Genomic DNA, 17519 nt, shown 5'->3' on the forward strand with positions numbered 1-17519 from the left:
AAAAATATTAAAATATATTCAGAAGTCTGAGAGTGCAATTTCCGGCCATATAGAAGTGCTTGAATCATAATTTTTCTTACCTCAGCCCCAACCATGGTGGGGCTGAGCCCTCTGTCTGTGAAAGCCTCTCCCAGGGACCCCTTTATTTCGAATTCCTAGATCCGCCACAGCTAGCCCTCACTGGGGTTAAGTGCTGGAAAACGGAACGGTAATTCTGGCTCCTCTGCCGTTGCTTCAAGCAGGTTTATAGTTTAGTTCCATGTTTTCAGGTTACTTCATACTCTGCTGTTTGAGTGCTTTTTATTTAAAGCAAGGGATGCAATATTTATGTCAGCATCTCTCCTTCCCTAAACAATTTGGCGGATAGGCCCATGGCTACATTTGATATTATATTCAATATGAAAATGCTAACTTGACAGGCGCTATAGACTATAGTTTGATGGGATCTTCTTATTACGGAAAACCAGACAACGCCTGGTACTTAATGTTAAAACCCATTAACGTGCGATACACAAATCAACACAACGCCACCATAGTTTCAGACATGTTTATTGACGTACCGCTGGATGGAGGCTAATTATGACGTCATTATCCTTTCAGGTAAAGCGAAAGGACTGGGGGTGCGAGGCGAGTATACACTGGACCAGTATACAGCGTGCTGCATTATCGGTAACCCGGACGGAGTGTTTATTCATCCGCTGAGTATTTACGACAAATGCACTCTTTGCAAACTTGACAGCGGAAGGATTAGATCAAGCAGTTTTGAAGCATGGCATCTGTGCGGTATTTTCTGTGGATATTTATCGTCTTACTTTTGCCCCATAACCAAACTTCACAGAGTCTAGATGCGACGTGGTGGTAAGTAATCAGTAAAGCTAATTCACATATAACATTGCAAAGCACAGTATAATTGTTATGATACTGTATGTAATTCAATACATTTAAATGTCCATTGAATTAAATAGGCTTTACCATGTGTAAGGTCTCTGCGTAGACAGGAGAGGCTTTCGGATCCGAATCCTGGTTGTGGTTATCTTTTTCTCCATTCCATACTAAAGTTTATTTCCGCTTCAACCCTTGTCAGTTATTCAGCTCTATTTGTTACTAATATTAATTCATATTAATCACTCTGCCCAAGTTATAACTATATACCGTCTTGCTGTAATGCTATATTTATATATAAATTGTGAAGGTTTGGTCACTGGGCTAGTGATAATATTATAAGAAGACAATGGTGTCTTCCAGATAAAAATGACTTTTTTTTTCATAAAAACCTAAACGTAAATTTATGTTTTTCACACTTTTTTTTAGCTTATTCACTACTGAAACATGTCAATGCGTAAATAGACCTAAATAATGTGTTAGTTTCACGTATGTTTTTTTTTATACACACAAACAATGTAAACACACAATCAAAATAAGAAGCCTACGTTGACTTTATATTATAGACGCCTGTGCCATTCTTCAGCGACACAACGTCGTATGATGGTGATTAGATAGGATTAACAATCTAACAAAAACCAGCAATTGAGATAAACAATTGAGAAAGCGATTTAGATAATCATTCTATAGTAGGCCTAATCATGATGAATTTGCATATAATTAAAGGCGGTAAATAAAAGGCGGTAACATGAAATACTAGGGATACAAATTCAAAGATAACTGATAGACAATAGTTATTCTATCTAGTATACGGTAATTAGTTTAAAATTAATAATCTTGTGTGAATTTTCCAACTTGTTGTACAACTTGCTCTTCAGTATACCCGGTAATTAATTTCTCCGATTTTGATCGAATAATCCTACGCTATTATTATTTTTAAAAGAGACTTAAACAGACTTTAAATGAATTTTCTGTTTTGTTAACGCTTTCAACATATAAATTAATTATTGCCTAGGCTTTGTAGGATACACAATCAAGGTGCGTGATACAAAAGCATTTTTCAATAAATTGATTGATTATTTAACCTATTTTAATTCACAGCACCGTCTGAAGATAAAGCCTATACCGTACACTATAATATTATGTTATATTAGTTAGGGAAGACGCGAGTAGTCAATGATTACTCCATTTTGATTAAATAAAATACAGTAGTTCCTAGGAAAGGAACGAATACTAATAGTATCCAATCACAAATGAAAAACCAAAACATCACGTTTTGAATACAAGTTTTTTGAAGCTACAGTTAAAACCTTTCCCCTTTAAAAAAAATCAGTTGAAACGTGTCATTCTAAAATTCTAACACCAAACGTCTCCTTGACGCCAAAAAACATACCAATGTAATTGTCGTAAACCCCTTAGAATCGATGTTTCAATTTTGTTTGTAGATCCATAAAGAAAACAAAATGATCAGCCCTCTTGCGTAGACACCTCGGGCACGTTTAAATGATCAGCCCTCTTGCGTAGACGCCTCGGGCACGTTTAAATGATCACCCCTCTTGCGTAGACACTCGGGCACGTTTAAATGATCAGCCCTCTTGCGTAGACGCCTCGGGCACGTTTAAATGATCAGCCCTCTTGCGTAGACACCTCGGGCACGTTTAAATGATCAGCCCTCTTGCGTAGACGCCTCGGGCACGTTTAAATGATCACCCCTCTTGCGTAGACGCCTCGGGCACGTTTCCTTGTTGGGACTCTGATTGACATATTGAGGGCAAATGTTGAAATAACTTCACAAAATGGGACTCTGATTGACATATTGAGGGCAAATGTTGAAATAACTTCACAAAATAATGCGCTGCCTTTCAAGATCCACAAGGTAGACACAGATTCCCCAGTGCGAATTCTTGAAGGGGAAATTGTAACAGTTTAACACTGGATACAAATGTCCAGAGAATAAAAAATCTCAACATATTCACCAGGCCTACGAATGATGAACCGTTCTTGACGATTGACTTACATCGGTAAATATCATTTTCGTGACAATGCAATGTCTGACAAACAAGTGGGGTAAACAAGACACAAAGCAATACCACTGCCTCGTTTTGGGGGACACATCCTCAGTGAAAATAAGGTAGAAATTATGTATGCACCTATTAATCATTATACAGTTAGGCCTACTGATAAAATACGTTTATGTTTGATAAATCGTTTCTCTTCGTGAACGGAGAGGTGGACAGAGAATACCCCAATTAATTTTTGCAATAATTTATTAGCCATTTTCTGTGTTGTCTCCAATTTGGACCTAAAATAAGTCCATTAAAAAGAAATCCACCAAAATCGGAATGGTGGTGACTTTAAACGTATACTGTACTTAACTGAACAGGAGAAGAATGTTCTAAACACTGTACCAACCTTCTTAAATTTGTTTCTAAAACTTTATCGGATTAGTTTCAATACTTACCAATTGCACCTGTTGCACGAAAGGCTTATTCGAATCCGAAGATTTGAATTAACTGATCTACTTGTTCAACACGTAAAAGACATCTCACGGCCTTAGAATACCGCGATAACGACACTCTTATATTTAGTTAAATATTTAACTAGTGTTGTAAATATTATTTCATCATTGTGGTTGGCCGCTATTATAGTTTGATTGATGTGTGTTAAGCTCATATATTATGATATGGCTCGCACAAAGGAAACACTAATTTGTTCAATACAATAATAGGTTTCCTCGTCATCATTTCTTGATGAACATCAAAGTGTATGAATCGAAACGTCAAGACATCTGCGTTTTTTGAAAGGGTAAATTAGTGTAAATGGGAAACTTTCCTTTTAGTAGTGTAGTACATCATCATGTTACATTACATAATCGCGCAAGGCAGAGGCTATGATAATCACCATATATTGGTATAAGCATAATAACAATTAATAATATTAATAGTAATATAAAGATTAATTTTAAAAAGCAATAATATTATTAATATTATTGAAAAAACAAGAATATAAATAATAATAATAAATATGACGATGGTAATAAATTATTAAAATTAATTTTCATAATTATGTCATTATTATCATTGACCTAGGCCTATGTATATTTGGTCATTACAGTATATTACATATGTATGAAATTACGGTTAGTACTTAGACACAATTTCTCGTTATAACGATTCCAAAATGTTGGCTTGAAAACATGTTGTTAAGAATTCGGTGTTTACGTTTAGGCCTACTGAAGTACAAAATGCATTTGTCCTCTGTCACTGTTAAAACAAAACGTACAAACGGGATATGCTTCATTGAAAAACAAATAAAGGAACCACGTGAACATGCATATTTGGAGTGTGAAAAGCATGGAAATAAGCTGCCCAGTAAGTTTCAGTTAAGTAAGTTAGGAAATAGAATACTGAATTCTACTGTAAACGGAATATACATAAAAAAAAAAAAAAAGGCGCATAAAATTCAATACGAAACATGGTAGGTATAGATTTGGCCCCTGTATTCTTATGTCAGAGTAGGGCCCAATATTTTAACAATTCGTAATGTAGTAGTACTTTCGGTAATTTAGGGGTTCTGTCGAGAATTAATGTGAACATTAAGGCTAAAAGCTGCCCTCTTCGGCTGTTACGGTGTAGTCACAGGCCACGCCCTTATTCAGCTCATCAATTCAGCGAGTTTCATCTACATTTAGGCCTGTATTTCGGACAATAATGCGGTAACATACGGGTACTGTAATACAAAGTTTTGACTCAATTGTAAAAATATCCGAGTTATAGTCCTAAGTTACCTCGCAAATAGTTGACGATGACTATAACAATAAAAGTCCACTTTGTTAATCCTAATCTATGAAAACATTATTCTTTTGTAATGTCGATCACAATCGATTAGCTGTAGTGATTACCGTCAATTATTTTATATCGATCGGTATCCGTTACGTATCTGTAGGCACCTATCACTGATATGGCTCCAACACAACTTTAATTTTTATTTAGGTTCTATGAAACTTAACGGTTTTAATTTTTTTTTTTTTTTTTTTTTTTTTTTTTGTGAAATTGGGAGGAATTATAATAAAACGTGGTTATCATTTTTCGATCTTTAGGGTATGCTTTTTGACTTAACTTATGAGAAATTTATTCAAATAATAAGTTGTAAATGCGTCATTACAGGGCACTAGGTTTAGAGTCATCATTCAATCAATACGAAGCCTTACGAAATCCTGATGTGTTGATATTTGGCACGCAGCAGATGTGTACTCAACTACCTGGTTTGTCACCAGGGCAACGAAAGCTTTGCAACCTGTATAGCGACCACATGGGGCCTATAGGTGAAGGGGCTAAGGTTGGAATCGAGGAATGTCAATATCAATTCAGAGATCAGCGATGGAACTGCAGCACTTCCGATCAAGAGTCCGTTTTTGGCCGAGTAATGAGGATTGGTAAGCCATCATTTATCATTTTTTCCCGAATAATAATAATAATAATAATAATAATAATAATAATAATAATAATAATAATAATAATAATAATAATAATAATAATAATAATAAAATAATAATAATAATAATAATAATAATAATTAATAATAATTTATTTGAACGTACACTTTTGTATCAGTGGCACACGCCAATTTGGCGGTGCGTTCAGAAACTACAAATAGCCTATTAAAACATCAGAAATAAATTTCAAAGACTATCAAGAAAGCAAGCATAAAAACAATATAAAGATGGTAGTAACCTAAAACAAACAAGGTAAAGTGAAAACTAAATATAAAATAGTAAGATTATTGCTCATGCAGCAACATTACCTTGTTTAATAATAAAAAAAGATAGTTTGCTATTAACATTGTATAATACGTATAAAATAAAGTCCTAACATAATAGACAGCGAACAGTATTCAAATTAGGACCACGATGCCAGCAACGCACCCAGCATAGCTCATTAACGAAAGCTCCATAATATTATGGAACCCCAGTCGACGAACCACACTCGACCCTTCACTAACATCACGCTCCCAACCCGAATTTATCTTGTTAAATACAGTACACATACTGTATACCCTACATGTATATAAGGCCACACATACGCAAGCATACACCTCATACACATACATACACACATATACATATAAAATAAGCTACCGTTCTTCACTAATAAAAAGTGTTATATGATAGGCGTATTACTATCAGAGTTTAATCCAAGGAAGTGTTACCGATACAAACAATGCCGAATCCAAAGGAGCAATCGCCACCCCAGCAGTGAGCAAACAATAATCTCTAACCAAGTGTGACATTGTTTAAATACGAGATTAGGCCTAATCTAAAATCCCTGTACCTCACAATAAGATAATAGGGGTGGGAGCATCACAAACCCTTTCCACTTTGACACCATACGATTCGCTGCCCCTTCCCTACCCGACAAACTCAAGTTACCTCTGCTACTGTGTTACGATTACCGTATTTATCGAATAAGTTCCTGCTTTGAATAAACACCCTCTCGAATAAATTCCCCCTAGAGCCTCATTTGGAATAAACGCCTCTCACGAATAAACGCCCCTAAATGGCTGGAAACAATGGATGGAAGTATTAACGTTATTCTCAACACATTCTAATTATGTTTTACTCCAGCAGAAATACATTTTTTCTAACCGGATAGTCTTACTGATCAGGCAATAACACATTTTGACGGTAATTATGTGTTGTAGTTCCACATTTACAATGTAATTGAGGTGCGTTTATTTGAGTACCGATAGGCCTACGTACCGTATCCATTTTAAACCAACAAAAATAAACGCCTCCCTCGAATAAACGTCCCCTCATACACCCTTCTCAACAATAAACGTTTATTCGAATAAATACAGTTTATTACAGTAATACTGTATTATCATCATCATCATCATCATCATTATCAGCAGCATCATTGTATAATTTACCAGTCTGAAATGTAGCATAAATTTATTGCGGAACTTGTTGGCCTGTTCGAAAAAAAAATAAATTAAAAAAAATAAGACCGCGCGCAACTCATACAAAATTATTCTCTAACTTTCATCATTGTTCGCTCTGGCAAATCAATCAGTTATTTAAAAACATTTGGGATTATGGGGTTCACTGATAAGTTTGACATACGATAGTATGAAACAAGCTCCGAAAAAAGTGATACTGTACAAGCCAATTTGGGATCATGCACCGGTAACAGCAGAAAACATAGGAATATATTCAATTATTGTTAGTGAAGCGACGAATTTAATCGATGGAACGGACAGAGTTTACAATAGTCGTGTATGATTGAGGACCAGGTACCCGGTCCATGGTTCCTTTGGTACTCGGGAGACTCTATCCATTATGGTATTAAACTTGTTAGAGCTTGAAAATCCGCAAGGCAAATTGATTACTGACAATTAATGTGTGTATGTAGTAATTTCTAATCGTGTTCTAGTCCATATTCCATAGGAATGACATACCAGTGCGTATTGCATGAGAGTGGCCGAGTGTTTCTTGACCTTACTAGATCGTGCTTACTTGTTGGTTGTATGGATTTAGTCTCTGGTGAAAAAAAATGCACGGTACAATACTATCTACTACGTCAGAAAGCAATGTTATCCTGTAAATTTAGATAGCGTACATAAACAAATATCATTTATAATTTTTCAAAACCATTACTGGGCAGTTGAATCCACTTGTTGGCATCTTAGCGCAGTACCACCCCTTCCCTTAGCATACGGTACCCCAACATCACTCAATCATACCATTTTAGGGTTAATCAAGTTCATCTGCTCTTCGAATATCAACGAATGGATGGGATAGAAGTCGTGTTAAATAGTTGACCATGGGAGTAAGAACGAATCCCATGAGTTATGCGTATGCATGTTTACCACCTCAGGGTAGCCTGTACCATGGGAATTACTAAAAAAACCTTCGAATATGTTCTAACGTCCCTACATAACGGGTCACGTTCGCCAAGTACTTACTTGTGTAACCGAAACAAGCTTTTGTACAGATCAATCTAACTTGCCTTTGTTTGTACTTATGTCAATGAATAATTGATAGCTTCGCAGCCAGAGCTCACCAAACCAATTATTGCCTGTCCGTCGTTCTCTTCACTTGCCTCACACGATTTCGAATGAAACTTTGTCCGCCTATTGTTCCGATCGTCATTGAAGTTTATTAAGCTCTACCTGTCAACCTATTCATAGAACCAATGCTCATCATCAGAGCCTCTGAGCGATTTTTACCGTTACTCCACTGGGACACCTTATTGCTTGCCAAAAAAAACCGCAAATTTTTCAGTAACTTTTCCCTCTGTAGACGGATGGGTGTTTGTTCTCAGTACAATGAACTACTTGTCAGAATTTTGTTTAGAAGTTCGAAAATCGTTTTTATCAAACGTTAAACATAATATGATCCGACTATCTTTGCAAACCCATGCATTCATATTGTGTAAAATTATCAAATCAAATACTAGAAATATCCGTGATCATTTGTGAAATTTAGAACGAGGAGGACTGGTGCCGATGCCTTTGTTAGAAAATATACTAGACCGCTTTTGTAGTGTCACCTTGGTCTAGATAACCACCACAATAATATTACTAAACATATAACCGAGTTTTTAGGTAGGCTATCAAATCATAGATTTTAGTGACGTTGAGGTATTTGTTAGTACGATACGGTTGGCACTCTTGTGCCGGATACCCACACAACAAGTAACTGTAAATGTAACTGCATGATCCTTGGTGCAAAAAACTAATTTATATCAGGCCCATGGGAACTCGCGGCGTCCGCAGTGCAGCGCCTGATTAGTACACCGAGAGATAATCACTATTTTCATAGTGCATTGTGCTTTTTTGTGCGCACGTGGTATTATATTTAGGGGACCACCGGCTATTTGTCCCATCCGAAAGTACTTTAAGCACTACATATCCATCTCGCTCAATTTTTATGTTTGACCAAATATTACATAATAAAATATTTGGTTGGTTGATTGATTGATTGATTGAATTATTGACTGATTAATAGCCCGATCACTACACTAAATTGATTTATTGATTAAATGTTGGTCGATTGATTCTTTATCGATTAGTTGATGATTGATTGATTGATTGATTGACTGACTGACAGACTAACTTTACTGACAGATTGATTGATTGACTGATTGATGTAGACCTAATAAGTAATCAGTTATTCACTTTTGTTTCCGTTTTGTACAGCCAGCAGAGAAGCCGCATTTACGCATGCGATTTCGGCAGCTGGTGTCATCAACTCCATCAGTCGAAACTGCCGTGAAGGTAGCCTACAGACGTGTGGCTGCAGCAGAGCCTCTAGGCCCGACGACCTTCCAAAGGAATGGATATGGGGCGGATGTGGGGACAACGTCGAATATGGGTACCAATTCAGTAAGAATTTCGTAGACATCAGGGAAAAAGATTCAACTCCACAAAAAGGATCAAGTGAATCCAAACGAATAAAAATGAACCTACACAACAATGAGGCAGGGAGAAGAGTAAGTGATTTTAACTAGGCCCTATAGTGAATTCAGGGGCGGATCCAAAATTAATTTTTCAAACAGGGGTGGGGGGTTCACAACCTATTCAGAATTGATAAGCGAGTATCGCTAATTTCAATACATGCATTGAAATTTTAAAATTCAGTTTCAACACGGGGGTAGGGGAGCAGTTCCCCCGTTTCCCCTACTGGATCCGCCCCTGGTATTTATCAAACTATCCCCGCCCGTGCAATGTATTCGCCATAGCTCATCTGTGGTTGCATAGAGCCAAGTGGCGTGACTGAACACGTGGCATGGTATTTGTGGTTCTACTTATTTGACGAATTTTAAGGTACGGTTCACACACCCTAAACAATTTCTTAGAAAGTAACAGGGTTAGTCTACTGTATAATTGGATAGGGTGATCAGAAGAGATGCTTATCATTCGAAACACAAGTGTCTCAGCAAAACCACAAGCATTTGAATGAGTTTGTGGTAGGCATACAGCAATAGCATAGTCAGTTGTAACGCCAGTGTGGATAAAAAGGGAAATTCCCCTTTTCTGACACCCACCCACCCAACTCCGTCTTCCGACGCCACGGTAAGTCGTCGGACTAAAAGTAAGTTTTCCAATCCAATAATAAAGTTGACCATTTGACCACACGTTGGATATTATTTTAGGAACCTGATTGAGGCCACCCCCTGTCAAAATCATTAGACCCCTGTCAGAAAATGTCTAAAGCTAAAACTGAGCACAGGTAACGAAGTCTATTGAAACATGTTGAATTTACAAGTCTTGTGTTGGGCTGGATGGAGCGTGTTCAAGTTGTTGTAAATAACTGGGTTTTTTTCTTCAAAAAAATTGATTCTGGTGCGAAATGCACCTTAAAATTCATCAAATAAGTAAAACCACAGATATTATGTTCACTTTCATTGAAATTCATATTGTTGCATTGTATTCTTATGTTTAAAATAAACCGACCATAAATCAATGCATTATATACAATGTCCTCTAACGTTTGCCTTACGTCCCTCGTGAGTTGAATCAATTCCATTAAGTAATATAAAACTTTAGTTTTTATTCCACAACTAATGACAATTGCCATCAGTACAATCTTGAGTTACTACAGTAGACGCTAGCGTTTGAGTATATTCTCTTTGTGTTCAAAAATAATTATTACAAGTCCAAAATATTACAACAGGTCTACTCAGGATATGCTTATTGCTGCTCGATGGTTGCAAATCGTTAAGTATTAACGTAGGTATAACGGGTAGCATTGAATTCTCTACTCTTAGATTAAAACATGTCTATCCAACGGCACCTATTTATTTTGCAATTGGAATAGAAATTACAACAGTAGGTAGGGTCATTATTAATTGGTCCAATCAGTAGCTTGTAGCATTTAGATATTCACCGTTGGTTAATCCATGAGTTAAAAAAAATATTTGTTTTTATGATATAGCCAATGCCCATGCTTCATACGCTGCATAATATTAGTTGCTGAAATGCGTTTGTGCCCGTTTAAATGCATTATTGAATGAATATAATGGACTCGTTGATTGCGGTGGCTAGATAAATGATTTATTGTGTATAAATGCGTTACAGGTTAGAAAATATGTTACAGAGTAAATGAATGCGTTACTGTGGGGATAAACGCGTTACTATGAATGAATAGTTTACTCAATTTAATATTTGATGGACCACACTCGATAAATGTGGTGTTGAATGCTGAATCTTAAAAAAAACTCCCGAATTTAAAATTTAAAAGTTTTTTCCCTGTTGTTTTAAAAGTTTACACTGTATTCCACGTAGGCCTGCATTGGGAAAAAATTCAGTTGACTCCCACGTCTGCGGAATGTTGTCATAGCAGTCAATGTGTCAAATTTTCTTATAGTACGCCATCTTAAATTTATTCTTTCCAAGTCATTTTCGATATCGGAAGTTGTTAAGTACTTGTGTCATAGGCTGGATTCATAGAATTGCTTCACTGTCGCTACGGTGTTTTCACTGCAAATCATGGTTTCCATTAAAAAAAATCGCTACAAGCTATCGCCGACTCCTTTGGCGACGCTGATTGGTCAGTTGAATCAGAGAGCTTTCCCGATTGCGTCAGGGACAGCTACGCAGTGCAAGGATTGCAGTGAAAACACTGTAGCGACAGTGTAGCGATTTTAAGAAAATTCAACCGACCAATCAGCGTCGTTGAAAGTTGTCGGCGATAGCGTGTAGGGATTTTATGGATACCAGGCCATCTACCAAGCCTCAGAAACAGTCAAACAAAACAGTAATTTTTCATAATAAAAAATACATGTGTGGTATTTACTTATTGTGCAAAGAAAATGAGCCAGGAAATAGGCCTATATGCTTGTACTGAATTGAGAAAATAGGAACTTGTTGCGATATCTTCTTTATTTATTTCTAAGCCTACTGCTCATTCCTAAATGTAGAACAGTACAAGGTCTACATAAAGAACCTATGACATGATTTGGAAATAATTCGTTTGTACTTAGCTTTAATCTTAAAAATGCCACTGTTGATATTTTATACACTTTTTTATTTGTTTTTTGTTTTTTGTTTTTTGTTTTTGTTTTTTGTTAGTTTTTTTTTTTTAATATTGGAACTCTGATATTTTTATATCTTTAGGCAAGAGCAATGCGACTCTTTATGAGGCTATCTATTGAACCAATTTTATAGGCATACAGTACGTTAAACCTATTGGTTATGAGTAGACCGCCCGTAATGGATTTCATTCGGTTGTAGACAAGATATTATTAGACCGTATAGTAACTGTTGAACCAAAAGTAAACTATGGTATCTAGCCCATGTATCATGCTTGTCGATTATTTATGTTAAACTTATAAGTTGACAGGAATTTATTATATCTTAACGGAACTACGTCACGTGGGTGACAGGCTAGCCCGGTTAAGTGACTCGAAAGACAAATTACATCAAAACCCTTGGTTGATGTTGAATTTGTTTATCCAGTCCCCGTGAAAGCTCGATTTTACTGATCAAGAACAAACATCTTCTTAGGTCATGAGTCGAGAAGTTTTTCTTTATTTTTATTATGCCCGCCACTGCCTTGAAATCTTCAAAAACAGGATAGGCCTTTGTATATTTCTTTCTAATTATATAAATTACGGTACTCATCCCATTACTACACTGTTTACATTTACCAATCATTTTTTATTTTATTTTTTCCTCCTTCTAGATGTTTTTGGCAAAAATTATTTGCTAAATAAAAAATTGGCTCCCAGCGGTAGCGTGTGTCTACTGCTTGGCATGTTTTTTTTTATTACCACTTTCAACTCATCCAACATTTTTGGGGGCTTCGCTACCCCCACCATGACCAACAATGTCCGACAATGCGCACTTTGCTCTTGAGGGAGACATCGGACCCCCGTCTGGCAAATCCCGGCGCCACCCCTCATAATTAGTAAGCCCTAGTCTGTAGTTTCTGTGGACGACCTCCCTAGTCTAGCTACATTAGCTAGGGCTGCTACGAGTCGACGATGTACCATATGACTGACCGGCGGGCTAATGACAGATACCAGCATAGGCTATACATATACTGAAGTAATGTAAAACTGAAACTCTTACTAAAGCTCGGTTTCCATAGAGTGGCTCACACTATCGGTGAATCGGGGTGCATTGCTAGCTGCCCTGACGCAATCGGGAAGGCACCCCGATTCGTCTGCAACGCAATCAGCAAATTTGAACTAGGTTCGACCTTCTCGACAACTATCCAATAGGGTGAGCGATTCTATGGAAACGCGATTTCCATACAATCGCTACACCGTTTTCTCGGCAATTCATGCACTGCGTACCGTAGCTGTCCCCGTAGTGAAATCAAACATCTAGTCCTACCTACATATAACTTACATTTGACATCGCAGAACAAGCCTTGCAAAGGTGTCGCGCAAAAAGCACAATTTTATTTATTTTTTTTCGCCCTCCTCTGATGATCTTTAAAAAAAAAAGGGGGGGGGGGGGTTCGCGAAGCAAGGTATAAAAAAAGTCTCGCCTTATCGACTGCAGAACAGAGATTAAACAATTGGATTCATTGGAAACATCCTCCGATATGCTATTCCTGCTTCCCTCCTCTTTCCTAACCATCTCCATAATTCTATTTTTGGATAGCATGCGCCCCCTTCCCTTAGATATGCCATTGCCCTTTTCCTCCGTACTCAGCTTCTACACTTTTAGAGTCCCTTTGCAGGTCGATCTTTACCCACCAGAACCAGTACCAGAACCAACTGAATGTATCCCACGTGCATAACTTATTAATCCAAATGTTAGTTATACATTTTCATTTATAGACCTACCTATATATTCTTGTATTTTCGTATATAGGCCTATTATTAATTAGCACATACTGTTAATTAACGAACAGAATACGATATAGCGTTTAATTAACGAAGACAATACGATATAGTGTTTAATACCGTACTTGATCTGTGGAAAGTAAATCGACATCCTTGTTAAAAAAAAGATTTATTTCTCCTCTGTGGATTATGCGATTTCTTCAAGCTTTAGTAGACGTGTTTGAGCTGGAAGTTCGTCAACAGAGGTCATACCACCATATGTAGTAAAGCATACTACAACTTGTCGTTGGAAATAAACATGTCATTATAAAGATAATTTGTAAAGTCTATGGATTATAAGGCTTTCGATGTAAAAAGATTGCTTCCCCTGATAATAAACGTGGTTTTTCTCCTTCCTTCACTGGTCTTGCAATGCACATTCTTGCACTAGATGACTCATCTGAATTTTCTTTACCATCAATTTTTCATTATCACATTCATAATACGCATCTTTAATACCGTAAAACCTCGAATAGAAACTCTTGGCTTTTTTATGACCCTTGAATGGCCTTCTTTTCGAGATTACTTTTGCAAATTAAAGAGGGGGCGTTTTTTTTCAAATGAATGCTGTAAATATCTGTAATTGCTACTATACTGCATTTTCCAAGTATAGAATTCGATATTTTGTTTAATATTTTTTACTTTTAGCCATGCTAGTACAATAAAATAATATTGATACAGACACGCTATCATAATCATCAAAGATAACGTCAGTCTGAACGTAAGTAGGGCCTACTATCCCGAAAAGAAGCTCATCCTATTTTAATTAGAAGCCCATGAGCTTCTTTTCAAGATGGCCTTCTTTTTGACATTATTTTTGCAAACTTAAGAGGGGCGCTGCTTTTCAAGTTTTACGAGGTTTTATGGTATCGCTGTTGCTGTATGTCGGAATTCAGCACTTTAATAGGCAAAATGTCGCGTCTAATTGATTTCTGAATAATTTGCCAAAGCATAATAATCCTTCTGGGTCTGTTTGAAATATAAACATCCGGAACTTTTTAACCTTGATTTGTTGAGGTAACGCCAGCCGTTAAAATATATACCGTACACGTTAATTGCGTCAAAAGAGAACCGATGCAGCGCACTTGTGAAAAACTGCGTTTCTAAACAAGTTGAAGCTAACTGTGATATCTGATATAATTTACAATAATGTTTAATGCTAACGATAGATTCTGAAACCCAAGAATAATAAAACATATTTGACAGGTGTAGCGTAACAACATGAGAATGATATATTAATCTTTCTATTTTTCATAGGCTATCTACGCCAAGACTGACATCCAGTGCAAATGTCATGGTGTGTCTGGATCATGTAGTCTAACAACTTGCTGGTTGCAATTACCACCGTTTCGCGTCATTGGAAGCTATTTGAAAGAGAAATACGACGGAGCGTCAAAGGTTCGCGTCAACAAGAAAGGAAAGATGGACATTTTTGAAAAACGCTTCAATCGGCCCTCCGAAGAGGATTTGGTTTATCTACAGCAGTCCCCGAATTATTGTTTATCGAACGAAGAAACAGGATCGTTAGGCACAAAAGGAAGGGAATGCAACAAAACATCGATTGGCACGGATGGGTGTGATTTAATGTGCTGTGGGAGGGGGTATAACTCGTACCGTGTAGAGGTGGTGGAAAGGTGCAATTGTAAGTTTAAGTGGTGCTGCTACGTGAAATGCAAACGATGCAAACTTACGAAGGACGTTTACATTTGTAAATAATACCACTGGACACTATATCGGCATTTTATTTCATCTTCCAGCTGTAAAGTATACAGCGCCACCATAAAGGTTCCCGAGACAATGACTGAGCCACTTTCCTGGACACTCTGTTGGTTTATGCCATATAATTCCAGGGTAGTAGATCAGATTTGATAGTATCCGGAAAGGGCCTGAATTATTCAAACAGAGGAACACTTTGGGCTGCGGAATAAAGCATTATCAATTCATTATACTAACAACCAGGAGAGATCAGTAGACCTACAGTATTTACCAACAAAAGTAATTATGGCCGTTCGTAATTCAGCGTGAAAGTAAGATGTAATTTCTCCATTTTAAAAACTTCTTAGTAGATGTATAAAGATAGTAAATGGTGTGAGGGCTTGCTTCATGCACCACCAACTCTTTCTATTTATTGAAAAACGGTGCTTGACGCTGTATTTAGTTAAATATGATGATTTCATATTCATGAAGCAGATCATTGTGCATCTTTAAAACAAGGACAGAGATATCTTGTAAATAGTAGACTTTGTACAGATATAAGGGAATTTACATTTTCTTTATTCTCAATTGTGTATAATAATAAAACCGATCTTTAGTGAACGATGTTGAAGTAAGTTTACAAGACCTTGATAAATACTTTTTGAAGCATTCACATCAATCAGCGCTTCATTATTTCAGGGAAGTAATCATTTAAGAATCAAAGTAAACGTTGAAGGTTTTACCAAAATAATGACAGACATACTTGGCATATCTAGTTACCAGTGAGTTGAATTATCGATCAAAGCATATAAGGGCGTTCAGGTAACTTATGATTATTTAAAGAGTGATAATAGAATAATAAGTATAATAAATGTTATGATAATAACAATAATGGTGATGCTGTTGTTGGCTGTTTTACCCACATTACATCGACAAAAAAATTATATTTCTCAATTTCCGTAATGGGATAGCCCTAGAGCATTTCCATGTAGTTCAATAATAGTTTAAAGTAAATAATTACTTGTATATTAGGGCCAAGTTCAAATGTAACCATATTCTGATAATATCTATGATTTGTATGTGGGTGAAGTTTATTATGATATGTTAATAATGTGGCTTTTTTTTTCAGATTGCCACGTAAGATAAAGAAACGATATTTGATTGGAAATTTAACCTCGTGAGGTTAACTCTCGTTGTTTCGATATCAATTGGGTATCGTCGTCTGTTCTTCAGTAACTCTTGTCTCATTTTAATGTGTATATTATAACCCGTGTATTCTTCCATATAATATTATTTGGAAATTTTGTAAAGTTGTAAGTTAATCGATACTTGCCTGTATGACGAGTTGTTAACTCAACCTTTTCCTGGTACAGTATACTGTTTGAATATCGTTTGGCTCAACACATTTTGGTACTTTTTTTCTTAAGCCGGGCACTTACTGCGTCGTACGACCGTCGCACCACAAATCAAACTCCGCTCCCTGTGAGCGCTAGACGATGCGACGCTGTCCCGTGATTGCCTACGGCAATCTGAACGGACCGTCATTAGAAACGATCTAGTGCGCGCGCGTCGTGGTGTTACGTTCTCCATAGAATGGACCTTTCCGCTAAGCCCCGCCCATTGGATATTGTTGCTAAGGTCCCACAAGACGACAATGTTAAACATACGCGAACACGTGCGTTTGTGGGGAAACACGTGTGTTTGTGAGACGCGTGCGTATTCCTAGCGCTGTTCTGATTAGTCAGTTGTTAAGTTTGATTGACACTCCGGAAAGGTCTATTGCATCGGCCGTCGGGCGCGGCAGTGAGTGCCCGGCTTCACCTCTCCGTGACGTTCAAAAGTATGCCTAATTATAATTGTCAAATATTCAGTCCATGTGCAGCACTGAAGCCTCGATTAAAATTAGAATATTAAGCAATATTTAATACAGTATTTTAAACTTGACTGATAGATAACAATTTCATATAACTTAATTTGAGGCATTTTAATGAAATGAAAACAATGACCACCTAGTAAAAAAGGGTATTATCAGTTATATTCTTTAGTCAAGTTTACTTAATAAATATTACTAGTTGTTAATATAATTATATATAAAATACATTT

At 36.7% G+C, this 17519-nt stretch overlaps 1 protein-coding gene across 1 annotated transcript; it reads left to right on the forward strand.

Annotated features, from left to right (window-relative positions):
- The first annotated feature begins 602 nt into the window (after positions 1 to 602).
- On the forward strand, positions 603 to 16502 carry LOC117115534 (protein Wnt-5b-like). Its single transcript, XM_033259375.1, has 4 exons — positions 603 to 858; positions 5049 to 5317; positions 9082 to 9374; positions 14979 to 16502. The coding sequence occupies exons 1-4, from the start codon at positions 770 to 772 to the stop codon at positions 15435 to 15437; spliced, it is 1110 nt and encodes a 369-aa protein (XP_033115266.1). The 5' UTR covers positions 603 to 769; the 3' UTR covers positions 15438 to 16502.
- The last annotated feature ends 1017 nt before the right edge of the window (positions 16503 to 17519 follow it).

This window comes from Anneissia japonica, unplaced genomic scaffold, assembly GCF_011630105.1.
Source record: "Anneissia japonica isolate Jap-2015-1 unplaced genomic scaffold, ASM1163010v1 scaffold287854_len485379_cov200, whole genome shotgun sequence".
Lineage (NCBI taxonomy): Eukaryota > Metazoa > Echinodermata > Crinoidea > Comatulida > Comatulidae > Anneissia > Anneissia japonica.